Source organism: Lynx canadensis, chromosome E3 (genome assembly GCF_007474595.2).
Source record: "Lynx canadensis isolate LIC74 chromosome E3, mLynCan4.pri.v2, whole genome shotgun sequence".
In the NCBI taxonomy this organism is placed as follows: Eukaryota; Metazoa; Chordata; class Mammalia; order Carnivora; family Felidae; genus Lynx; species Lynx canadensis.
In genome coordinates, this window is record NC_044318.1 from 17,810,765 (window position 1) to 17,823,745 (window position 12,981).

The window sequence follows — 12,981 nt, forward strand, 5'->3', positions numbered from 1 at the left end:
AGAGAGAGAGCAAGGGAGGGGCAGAGAGAGAGGGAGAGAGAATCCCAAGCAAGGCTTTGTGCTGCCAGCACAGAGCCTAACATGGGGCTCAGTCCCCTGAACCATGAGATCCTGACCTAAGCTGAAATCAAGAGTCGGCCACTCAACCGACTGAGCCACTCAGGTGCCCCCTCACAACTTTTTATTATGAAAAATCTCAAACGCACAAAAAAGTTAAAAAAAAAAAAACATACAGAGAAAATCCATACACCCACTCCTTAGATTCAACAGTTGTTAACATTTTGTCGTATCCGCTTTATCTGTATCTATGTGCATGTGTGTGTTTTGTTCTCTATTTTAAGGTTAAGTTGCAGATAGTGGCACTTCGTACATCTTATAATTTATATATCTCTTCTAGTTTAGTATATATCTCTTAGAAATAAAAGCATTCTGACTGGAGAGGTTTGATCTGAGTAACGACCTAAACAGCATCCCTCTGGCTACTGTGTTGAAAATAGGCTGGATGGGGGAAAGGAGAAAGACATGGAAACCTGTATTCCGTAACATATGGTATGTCACGCTGATGGCAGCTGGAGGGAGGTGAGGCTGGAAAGGAAATCAGGGGCTGACTAAAGGATCTGTATGCTAGATTTAGATGTTCTTAATCTTATACATCTGGGTTTCCCAAATATGATGACTTTTTTGTCTTTTGTTGTATGATTACTCTCTGTACTATTATTTGCTAAATATTTTTTCTTTAATTATGAACATAAAAAAATCTTACATGCCTTAAACAAGTTAGACACAAAATAATTCATTTCATGGGTTTCATTCTTTGCTAACACAAAACACTTAACCATTAGAATAAAAAGAACAATTGTGTAACATCTGAAAATTGTCATATGTACTACCAGGAATACAGATGCTGTCCTTTGAGAAAGACTGCTATAGATAAAGGAAATCATTGGAAGTTTTTAAGCTGGGACAGACATAATCTGAATTTTGTTGAGAACATTCTGGCAGTTGTATAAAACAAGGATTCGAGAGGGACAAAAATGATAACTTTGTTACTTGTTGCCTATTGTGTACCAAGTGCTTTGGATACAAAAGTAAATGAAACAGGTTGCTGCCACTAAGGAGCCTACAATCTAGTCAGGGAGACATGAGGATAATTTCAGCACAGAGTGGTAGTTACTATAGTTAGAAGTATATACAAGATATAATGGTGACTAAAAGGTGTGTATGATCGACACTGCCTTGGAAACCAAGTCCAGGAAGGTAGCACAGAGGAAAAGCTGCTTCAGCTGGGTTTCAATGGAGGTGTTAATAGTGTAAACAGAGATTGGAGGTAGCGAGGGAAGAGTAATGGTACGTGCAAAGCACGGACATGTAAAATGACAGCGTATTCATTCAACAAACATTTACCAAACACTATAAATCAGGTTATATATAAGCCCTAAAGCACAAAAAGACGAAAGATGAAGCCCCCTCCCTGAATAAGCTCAACGTCGATTACAGTGAAAATCACAAGGCTACGTGTTAGGTATTATTGATTGATGTAAGTATGCTGTGTGAGTACACCTAGCTAAGCATGCAATTCAGACTGGGTAGCAAAGAAGCGATCTCTCAGATGAATTTTGACAATGTAAAAGGAGTCTGCAAGTACAGAGAGGCATGAGATCATGTGACATGGCTGGAGGAACCGCAAAGAGTTTAGAAAGGCTTGAGAAGTGTGGATTTGATCTTAAAAGGAATGGAATATTATTATTATTATTAAGCCAAGGAGTCATAATATCAGATTTGCTTTTGAAAACATCACCCTGAAGTGTACATGGTTCGAAGGGAGGTTAGCAGAATTGCAAAGAACAGTTTGAAGGCCAATGAACTGCTTTTATATGAGAAATGCTGGTGTGGGCCTGGACTAAAGCAATGTAACATGGAAGGCAAGGAAGTGATTGACATGAAAGGGATTGAGGAATTAGAATCAACAGCACTTGGTGACACTTGTTATAGAGGCATGACTCACAACTGGGTGATTGTGTGTTGAGAAATGAGTTGAGTATACACAGGAATTGAATGTGGACTGTTCTGGATGGCATTTCTTCTATAGAATTTGAAGGAACTCTCTCTTAATCTCAGCTTCTACATCTACTAAGTGAATGTTTTCCACCTGCACTGGGGAAGTTGCTTGAAATCCAGGTTAACATCAAAAATCTCAAGCAATGTTGTGGAAGAAAACCATGGTGGTTGAAAGGGAAGAGGAACAGAATCTGGGGTACAAAGAACTCAAAGTTCATTTGTTGATAGATGTAAGAGCAATGCAGGAAGAAGGGGTGCATTTAACCTGTCTCTAAATTTTCCTTGAGAATAGAGGCCCTAAAGTAATGTTCCTCAACCTTGTTGAACATTAGAATCACTTCGGGCTTGAAAAAGTTCTGATGTCCAGGCCATACCCTAGACCTGTTAAATCGGAATCTCTGGGGGTGAGGTCCAGGCATCAGTATTATTTATTTATTTATTTATTTATTTATTTATTTATTTATTTATTAAATTTAACAAAATGTTTATTTTTGAGAGACAGAGAGACAGAGTGCAAGTGGGGGAGGGACAGAGAGAGAGGGAGACACAGAATCTGAAGCAGGCTGCAGGCTCTGAGCTGTTAGCACAGAGCCCGAAATGGGGCTTGAACTCACCATCCATGAGATCGTGACCTGAGCCGAAGTGGGACACTTAACTGACTGAGCCACCCAGGTGCCCCCATCAGTATTTTTTAAAGGTCACTAGCTTATTCTATTGGGCAGCCAATGTGGAGAACCTAGAGATTTACTTCCTTGGAAACAGAGGCTCTAGAGACTAATTCTTGTCGATTTGGGCATAGATACATTGACAATCAGACACGCTGGCAAACTAGTCTCATGGTCCAGTAAGCATTTTTAGAGGTATAAACTTATTTAGGGCACTTAAAGATCATTTATCTTTGTGTGATAACGTAACATTTGGCATCTGGTGGCCTTACGCAGCTAATGCTAATCTGAAAGTGTCTGACTGAAGTCCAGAGGCCAACTGCACACTGAACAGGATATGGTTAGGTGATCAGAGAGTGCTTGGAGATTCACGTAGGATGAAATTTAGCAAATGTCTATTTGAAATAAATTTCATGCTTGTAAGGGAGTCTTCTAATACCTGACTAATATTTTACTGTCACAGTATGCAGAACTGTATGGTTCAAGGGTATTATTCTTGCCCCTGACATTTTTGAAAGATGGTCTGTGATTTCTTGATATAGTTAGAGAAATGTTGGTTCTAAGGCGCATGTTATTTCATCAAGTTTGATAGATCTATTTTCTTCTTATTGACCTATGGATATACTACTCAGTAGCCTGTAAGTATAATGATCAGTTTATTGTTAATGGAGATTCATAAATGGGGTACTTGGGCAAAAAAACCAATGTGTAATATCTCCTAATTATAGGGTATAAGGTACTTCATGTGATAATATTAGAAACTGATTCTCTTATTTTATGCATGTAGCTTCTATTAAAAGTGCAACAAAGTCCACACTTTTCACAAAAAAGTGACAATGAAATTATAGTATATTATAGAAAACAACGGCTATTCCTTCTATTTGGACAGTTAAGCATGCTTTGCATTCTTTTGTCTGCAAACATTTGTGGAGTATCTACCAGGTGTTAGCACTGAGCTGGGACCTGAGATACAGAGTTGTAAGGCATGATGCTTTCTGCCCTTGGGAACTCACATGGCATTAGTGCAGGAGGCAGACCAGAAGGTGTGGTACAACGAGATAAGTCCAAGGTTGAGATAAGCCCAGAGTGCGAGAGGAACACCAGCTGGGCACTCGGCTGCTTATTACAGGACACAGAGCACAGCACTGACTCCGTGTGGTAGCACTGTCTTACAGCCCTGGCCCAATTCTTGCTGCTTGAGAAGACATTCTGGAATGGAAAGATGCATTTCCCCAGTAGTCCAAATCTGCCAGTTTATTTGTTGAGTTACACTGTCATCTGTGGATACTCTGCCAGAAACCAAAACAAAATCCATTACTTAAAAAATAGTCTTCTAGATCACTCTGCTACATAGCCATATGTTGAAAAATTGTTTTAAATTTATGTTTATTTGTTTTTGAGAGAGAGAGAGAGAGAGAGTGCAAGTGGGGAAGGGGCAGAGACAGAGAGGGAGACACAGAACCTGAAGCAGGCTCCAGGTTGCTGACAGCACAGAACCAGACGCAGGGCTTGAACTCAGGACCACGAGATCATGACCTGAGCTGCAGTCCGATGCCTAAATGACTGAGCCACCCAGGTGCCCCTAACCAAGTATGTTTTTAAATACTGTAAGTGCAGCTTTCCCTTTGCTTCTCTTTTGTCTGAAGGCCTCATAATACTTCAAAAATTACACTTACAATAAAAGTTTAGAAAGTGGTTTTTCTCTCAATGACATAGTAAACAATACTGTCTTAAACTCCAGCAAAGGAGCAGATCGGAAAATGAATTGCTTCAGAGTGAATAAAAAGTAACCTCAAGGCTTTGTCTTTTAAACAATGAAAATATTCTTAGTGTTTAATTTTATGTAGCTAATCATTAAAATCAGTTTTAAAGCTGTTTTTGGAAAACAAGTGCTTTCTGTAGTGATTTACTACAGCAACAGCCTGGAAATTTCCAGGCAAGGACTCTCTTCTGCTTGTTTAATGAATTCTGTTTCACATTAGGACAAAATTGGTGGGTTTATTCAGTATTAAATATTAGGTTACCTAGACTAGAAATGAGCTAGTCTTATGTATTATACTTGGTGCTGGTGGATTTTGTTCTTTCAAGCTGTCAATTCAATAAGCATGCTGTTGATTCTGAAATACTTATTGTAAATTCCTTGATTAACGTCTTTTTCTAAAGTTTTATTTATTTATTCTGAGCGAGGGGAGGGGCAGAGAGAGAGGGAGAGAGACAGAATCCCAAGCAGGCCCTGCACTGTGAGTGTAGAGCCCGATGAGGGGCTTGAACTCATAAACCTTGAGATTATGACCTGAGCCAAAGTTGGACGCTTAACTGACTGAGCCACCGAGGCGCCCCTTTTTGATTAATGTTTTTACATATTCTTGACCTAGTAAGCCATTGAAGCATAGTGCCTTGAATAGGAAACACAAACAACCATTTCTCTGAAAAGTGCATATAGCTTTCTATAACGATCCCTGGAAGAGCAAGAAACAGTAGTTAGGACACTCCATGTATTCAGAGCCTCAAACTGTAAGATAGGACTTCCCCTCCCACATCACTGGGAAGATAAGATTAAAAACGTATAGGGGCACCTAGGTGGCTCAGTCGGTTGAGCATCTGACTTCGGCTCAGGTCATGGTCTCACGGCTTGTGAGGTCAAGCCCCACGACAGGCTCTGTGCTGACAGCTCGGAGCCTGGAGCCTGCTTCTGCTTCTGCTTCTGTGTCTCCCTCCCTCTCTGCTCCTCCCCTGCTCACATGCTCTCTCTCAAAAATAAATAAAGATTAAAAACAAAATTTTTTTTTAATGTATACAAAATAGGGGTGCCTGGGTGGCTCAGTCGGTTAAGTGTCCAACTTCGGCTCAGGTTGTGATCTCATGGTTTGTGGGTTTGAGCCCCACGTCACGCTCTGTGCTGACAGCTCGGAGTCTGGAACCTGCTTCGATTCTGTGTCTCCCTCTCTCTCTGCCCCTTCCCCTGCTCACTCTCCATCTCTCTCTCTCCAAAAATAAACATTAAAAATTTTTTAAATGTATATAAAATATTATAGCTGCAAAGAAGTGTGTACATATAAGCATATACATTTGTTGAGATTGCTAGAATTTGGGATAATCACTTTTTAACAATGTTCCATGCTAAGTCCATTTGCCAAGTATCATGAACATGAGCACTTGTAACATTCTAAATGAAGAGCATTTGGCCCAAAAGATTATGATTTTAGCTAAATCAGTTTCCTAATGATGTGTCCGAAATGGGGCTGTGATGGGAGATTTTGTTGAGGAAACTCTATAGACAAGTTCACAGGACCATGATAATATATAGCCTGTGTTTTACCACCACAGAATTATCAACGATTTTGATTTCTTTCCCATTGCCTGCTTCTTTTCCTCTGTATATGAGTTATAATGTTGCCATTTGCAACAATATGGGTGGAACTAGAATGTATTATGCTAAGGGACATAAGTCTGTCAGAGAAAGACAAATATCATACGATTTCATTCATATGTGGAATTTAAAACACAAAGCAGATGAACATAGGGGAAGGGAATGAAAAATAAAATAAGATAAAAACAGAGAAGGATGCAAAACATAAAAGCCTTAAATATCGTGAACAACCTGAGGGTTGCTGTACGAGAAGTGGGGGGATGGGCTAAATGGGTGATGGGTATTAAGGCACTTGTGATGAGCACTGGGTTTTATATGTAAGTGATGAATCACTGGATTCTAGTCCTGAAATAACACTACACTGTATGTTAACTAACTTGAATTTAAGTTAAAAAAAAAAAAAAGTTATGTTCCATTGCAAAGGGACCACCTGAGGACAAGATTATGTCCAAAAGAGGAGATCATCAACTTCAGGGTTTTTTTGTTTGTTTGCTTGTTTGCTTGTTTTTTGTTTCTTGTTTTTTTCCAATAAATATTATACTGCTGCTTTTTCCTAGTCTTTTTTTTTAATGTTTATTTATTTTTGAGAAAGAGAGAGGGTGGGGGCATGCATGCAAGCAGGGGGAGAAGCAGAGAGAGGGACAGAGGATCTGAAGTGGGCTCTGCACTGACAGCACTGAGCCCGAAGTGGGGCTCAAACTCATGAACTGTGAGATCATGATGTGAGCCGAAGTCAGATGCTCAACCAACTGAGCCACCCAGGTGCCCCTCTAGTTAGTCTTTATAGGTGGAAACATTAACAATAACCCCCGGTGCCTGGGGGCTCAGTCGGTTAAGCATCTGGCTCTTGGTTTCAGCTCAGGTCATGATCTCATGGTTCTTGAGTTCAAGCCCCATGTTGGGCTCTATGCTGACAGTGGAGAGCCTGCTTGGGATTCTCTATCTCTTCCTCTGTCCCTGCCCCTCCCTCTCTCTCTCAAAATAAAAAATAAACTTAAAAATAAAAACCCAGGGGCGCCTGGGTGGCGCAGTCGGTTGAGCGTCCGACTTCAGCCAGGTCATGATCTCGCGGTCCGTGAGTTCGAGCCCCGCGTCGGGCTCTGGGCTGATGGCTCAGAGCCTGGAGCCTGTTTCCGATTCTGTGTCTCCCTCTCTCTCTGCCCCTCCCCCGTTCATGCCCTGTCTCTCTCTGTCCCAAAAATAAATAAACGTTGAAAAAAAAAAATTTATAAAATAAAAAAAATAAAATAAAAACCCAAAAAACAATAGCCCCAACCTCTGGCAAAGAAGTGTAGAGATTTAGACCCTTACCATTCCACATTGGCAATGTGATCGTATTAAGGTGTTAGTGTTCTTGACATTTGTTATAGGCCATTGCCTTTCATTCAGACCTTATGAATTCATTTCCACAGAAAGTGTATGACTTTATTCTTTAAAAATGTTTTTTTCTTCTAAACTCATATTATAAATTCCATTTTCTCCTGGAGAGATTTTTAGTTCAGATTGAGATAAGAAGCCCAGCTCCAAGCTGTGGAACTTTGGGAAATTTTGTTTTTAATTTTTTAAAGTTTATTTATTTATTTTGAGAAAGAGAGTGAGCAGGGGAGGTGCAGAGAGAGAGAATTCCAAGCAAGCTCCATGCTGATAGCACGGAGCCCGATGAGGGCTTGAATTCATGAACCGTGGGATCATGACCTGAGCTGAAAGCAAGAGTTGGGTGCTTAATTGGCTGAGCCACCCAGGCACCCCGAACTTTGGGCAATTTAATTAACCTAGGTAAGCCTTAGTATTTTCAGGGTTATTGTGAAAATTTGTAGCAGTGACAAAAAAGTGTCAAACAGGACCAGGCACATATAAGCCTGCAATACATGAGATGCCATCATTATTCTTACAAGGGTCTCATCAGGCTGACCCTAGAAAGGAGAAGTTCCCTTTCTAGAGGTAGCAAAGAGGGACTCAAAATTTGAGGGACTCAAATTTTCCCATCCCTAATTCAAAAGTATCTGTACTGGCACAAAACAATATTATTGTTTAGCAGGTGTAAGCTAAGACAAGAAAATGAAGAAAAAGATACCAAACAGCAATATTTTAGAATGTTATAACCCGCAGGTGGGTACTTCTTTTGAAAGCAGAACATTATGAGAGCATAGGAGGTGCAAAAATGTTTCCATAAGAGGTGCAATTGCTGTTATTATAAAGTAACATTAAAGATATTTTTTGCCTCCACTATAATATATATACATTTTGTTGATGGTAAGGATCGGTGTTGATTTACTCTATAGGGCAAGCACCTCAAACAGTAAGTGTGCAATAAATATTTATTAAGTGAACAAAACTATAAGCAAGGCTTAGGAATTATTTTTCTACCAGAGATTCATTAAAAAATGTAAAGGTTGGAATTGACATTCTGAAAGCATAAAAGCCTGCCTGGTCAATAGATCCAATCATATCCAGGTAGAGTGAACATAATGTGAAAGAGGAAAAGAAATTCTCTAAATCCTGGGCATCTTTTCCAGATTAGAATGACATTTTAAGAGAAAGAGAAGAAATCTTAAGAAAGGAGCAGAAAGACCAGAGAGACTTTTGAAGAGCATCAAATAATTCAATCAAGTGGTAGGGAAATGACCTTTGCTCTGGCCGCTGGAAACATTAACATGGTTGCAGCTTCAGTAATAACAATGTTCTTGCCTGCAAGAACTCGGTCTTAAACCACAACATGGTAGTTCTCAGCTTGCTTTACGCATCCTGTTCATCCCCCTGCCTTTCCTTGAACTTTCAGCCTAAGGCTCTCTCTCTGCAGTATTGTTGGCGTGCTCACAATTTGCCTCTGCAGATTACCACAGGTGTTCCCCATGCCCTCACTCACTGTGAAAAAAAGAGAAAAAGACAGTTCTGTCCTGGAGAGTGAATATCTCCCAGAGGGAACCCTTGGAAGCTGGAATCCAATTTCTTGATGTTTCCGAAACTGGAATCTGTTATAACTAGAAAATGTCGGAGGATAATAGGCTCCTGCTGCTAACCAAACACTCAGATAAGACGCACAGAAGAGCCTCGGCCAAGCAGAAACCAGTCTTTTCATAAAACACTGGGCTTCTGAGCACACATTGTACTAATTCCGTGACTAGCAGCTCACCGTCATGGCTCTGTGGTTCTTTTCCCCTTTAAAGGTCTTGATTAGGCCAATTCCTTTCTTCTTTGTGTTTGAGAAATGTGTGATTGAGGCTGCTTCACACTGGAACTTGGGTTTCCATTACCTCTTTGGCATCTCGTACACATTGTCGGTCCAGTTCTCTCATCTGGTCTTGTGGTTCCAATCAGTGAACCAAGGCGGTGAGAGAAGCATCATGCTTGTGTGCACCTACGTCTTGTTCAAAAGTACCAACCATGACCTTGTCTTCCCATTCTTGAAATCTGTGCTCAGCTGTTTCAAACTTGTCCTTGTTAGTAATGGCCAATTAGAAATCACTGAATCTTTCCCGATAATGGTTAGAGGTTGCCAATTTATGGTAATTCGGACATACGTGCCAATGGGAAAGGTACATTATTCAAGTCACTTTGGCTGTAAGTGACAGAAACCGAGTGCAGGCTAGCTTACATTAAAAAAAAAAACTTGCCAGCTCCTGTAATGAAGTCAGGCAGAGGTGGATCTGGGTAGCTGAACAGGTGATGATAGGAACCTGTTTCTCTGACTTTCCTTCTGTATTGAGTCCAGTCTTTTACCACATGGCTGCAAGATAACTCCAAGCTTACTTGGGCCCAACAACCCAAGATCCTAAAGGAAACACTTAACGTTTGTCCCATTAGCCCAGCAGAAGTCCCCCAGTGGACCTTGAAAAGCTTTATGAGTCACATGCCCATCCCTGAGTCAGTAGTTGTAGCCTGAGGTTGGAGTTCTCAGACTAGGTCTGGGCATGTACTTGATCTTGGGGTTGGGAGTTGGGCAGTCAGATAGGAAAGGAAGAGCAGAGAGGATTTTTCTTAAAGGAAAGAATGCAGGGAAGATACAACACCACATGCCCCCAAATGAGTTTTTTCCATAGATAGTTTGTGTGGAGCAGAAGTGACATCATGTATCAGTGGCACCCTTGGTGCCTCTGTTACTTCCAGAGGCTATAGTAGATATGTGTTGATGGCCCAGCCTGTGACCCAAGCCTCTGTGTTTGTCTCAGAGCCCAGAAACTAGCAGCACAAGAGCAATGGGTTGGGTAGGTCATTACCAATCACTTCTTGGACCAAGCAGGACCTGAGGTGAAGGGTGGTCTTGTGGAGCACTGATCAGAAGGTGTGGCCATTCCTAACAAATGCAGTCCAGTCCAGAGCACCAAGGACATTCCCAGCTATGGCTTTTGGAGGAGGAGGTAGTGATAGTTGGAGGTTTTGCACATGATTCTAGGTGCAGGCCTTCTAGCTAATGCCTACTTACCCTTCAGATCTCAGCTCAAATACTGCCTCCCCAGGGGAGCCTCCTCTGGACTCCACTTGCCAAGAGTAGGCCAGCCCCTCTGGCTATGTGCTGCCATCTAATACCTTGTGTTTTTCCATCACAGCACTTAATGGAGTGATCTTTTAAATAATTTTTTTAATATTTATTCTTGAGAGAGAGAGAGAGAAAGAGAGAGAGAGGTGAAGCATGAGAGGGGAAGGGGCAGAGAGAGAAGGAGACACAGAATCCAAAGCAGGCTCCAGGCTCTGAGCTGTCAGCACAGAGCCCGACGCGGGGCTCGAACTCACGGACCTCGAGATCATGACCTGAGCCGAAGTCGGACACTTAGCCGACCGAGCCACCCAGGTGCCCCCTTAATGCAGTGATCCTAGTCACCATATGTAAATCACTCTTATCTGTGATTGCTTGATTAAGATCTGCCTTCTGCACCAAGAGGTGAGCTCCTTGAGGGTGGGAACTCTGTCAGTTTTGCCTGCCATTGAATACCCAGTACTTGGTCCAGTGCCAACACATTTAATAATCACACAGTGCCTTTTTTTTTTTTTTTTAAGATGAATGAATGATACCTAGTTTCTGGGAATAGCAGCTAATTTTAGTATGAAAATGTAATAAACTGCCTCTTCTTCTTCCTAAACTATCAGATATTTTTGATCTTTTCCGTTAGTTCCTCACTTGGCTGAGGGGATGAGGTGATATTTTAGATAGCCTAGGTGACCAGAAAGAAGCTGAAGCCTGGATAATCAGTCCCCAAATAATCAGGAGCCCTCTTTTAATGTATGTGATTTAAATGAAGGAAAAAAAAAAAGATCTACCAGGAGCATAATGAAGAACCACAGGGACCTGGGAGCTTAGTGTAAGTTCTTGGCAGAAAACCAGGACCTGCTACTCCTGAATATAACTATTAACTGTAGTTTCTTTTTGTAACCTCTAGTTGTGTTGAATGGAAGTAAGTTTAGTGATAAAAATGAATGCCAAATTCCCACCACTTTGTTTAAAACACGTTGGAGGGTAATTTCAAGACCGAAGCATCATGAGCGTGTACGTGTGCCTCACCTCCACCCTCTGTCTTCCCATGTACTGTGAATGATCCTTCAGGATAAGCTGTATGACTTCCCATCAGGCATTAGCATCACCCATTTACATGTCAGCCTCCTCTGGTATGGGCAACTGGAAGGTAGGGATTATTCAATTATTTGGGACAAAAATCCAGATTATTTGATAAAATTTCTATTACTTTTTGAAAGCAAAACTTTTCTGAAGCCTTTTGTTATATATCTTTGAATTAAGAAGAGATATCGCTAGAGAAGCTAATTATGTTTTAAATCTTTTTTTTTCCCTAGTACAATTTTCGATCTTCATGATGCTATGTTTAATTTGATTTGCCTGGTCCCCCTGGGCATTGCAGTAATTCACATTCTGGTTTGGAGTCCATTCTCAATGAGGAACAAGACAGACTACACAGGGGCTCTTTAAGGCCAATGCTTGGCTAGCATGGGATTCAAACAAATCTTCAGTTGTTTATTCTTACAGAGATTACATTCTACCAGAAGGCAAAACTGTATTTTATAACCCCTAATTTGTTTAGAAAACAAAACAGATGAAACAAATACAACATGTTTTAGGGCGTTTTGACTACCGTAATAAACTAATAAGAAAGTTAAATATGAGTTCAGGCCTCTCTGTTGGCTGTTTCCAAGTGGTCTTGTGGCCTGGTCGCAACTGTTCTTCTTCACCCCTGAACTGCTATGTGATTTCCTTCAGTTTCCAGAGTCCGCCTGATTGTGCATGCCACTTTCCTTCATTTTTATTTTATTATTATTTTTTTAAGTAGGCATCATGTCCAGCGTGGAGCCCAAGGTGGGGACTTTACCTCATGACCCTGAGATCAAGATCTGAGCTGAGATCAAGAGTTAGATGCTTAACTGACTGGGCCGCCCAGTCTCCCCCTACTTCCTTTTATTTTAAGCCTCATACTGATGCTTCAACAGATTATATCAGTGAAGACATCTTTTTTTTTTTTTTTTTCCTTTTCGTTAAGTAATGCTGCATCACCATCATCTGTAGATTACCCTGTGACTGATAGTGGTCACATTTGGTAGATTCCAGGGCCAATATAAGAGAACCCATATAACCCAGATTTATGTGGCTGGCTTGGTCATAGAACTTTTGGTTATGAAGGAATAGGAATTCAACTTCAGCTGTCTTAAATAAAGAGAGGTTCCTTGTAAGGATACAGTAGGGAAATTCACAGGCATCGCGGACAGGGAATAAAATAGAGTTGAATCATACAAGGACTGGAGTGAGAAAGGCAGGGCCTGAGGTAGCTTTCTCTGCCTCTGACATCTTTATTTCATGGTTCTCTCTCTCTCAAACACACATACTCTCAACTGAGCACCAGACCTTTCAGATCAGTTGCTCATCTTCATCTAACTGACTCAGACTCT

The 12,981-nt window shown here is 41.0% G+C and overlaps 1 protein-coding gene and 1 long non-coding RNA gene across 2 annotated transcripts in view; one reads left to right on the forward strand and one right to left on the reverse strand.

Moving 5' to 3' along the window:
• LOC115504496 (transmembrane protein 180-like) overlaps positions 1-12,010 on the forward strand; it is a 36,134-nt gene extending 24,124 nt beyond the window's left edge. The window contains 1 exon segment of the mRNA XM_032591640.1: positions 11,878-12,010. Within this exon segment, the coding sequence (XP_032447531.1) occupies positions 11,878-12,010 (133 nt within the window).
• The window catches only part of LOC115504500, a 30,406-nt gene continuing 20,193 nt past the window's right edge, over positions 2,769-12,981 (reverse strand). The window contains exon 3 of the long non-coding RNA XR_003965707.1: positions 2,769-4,012. This is a non-coding gene — a long non-coding RNA (uncharacterized LOC115504500). The remainder of the gene's footprint in view (positions 4,013-12,981) is intronic.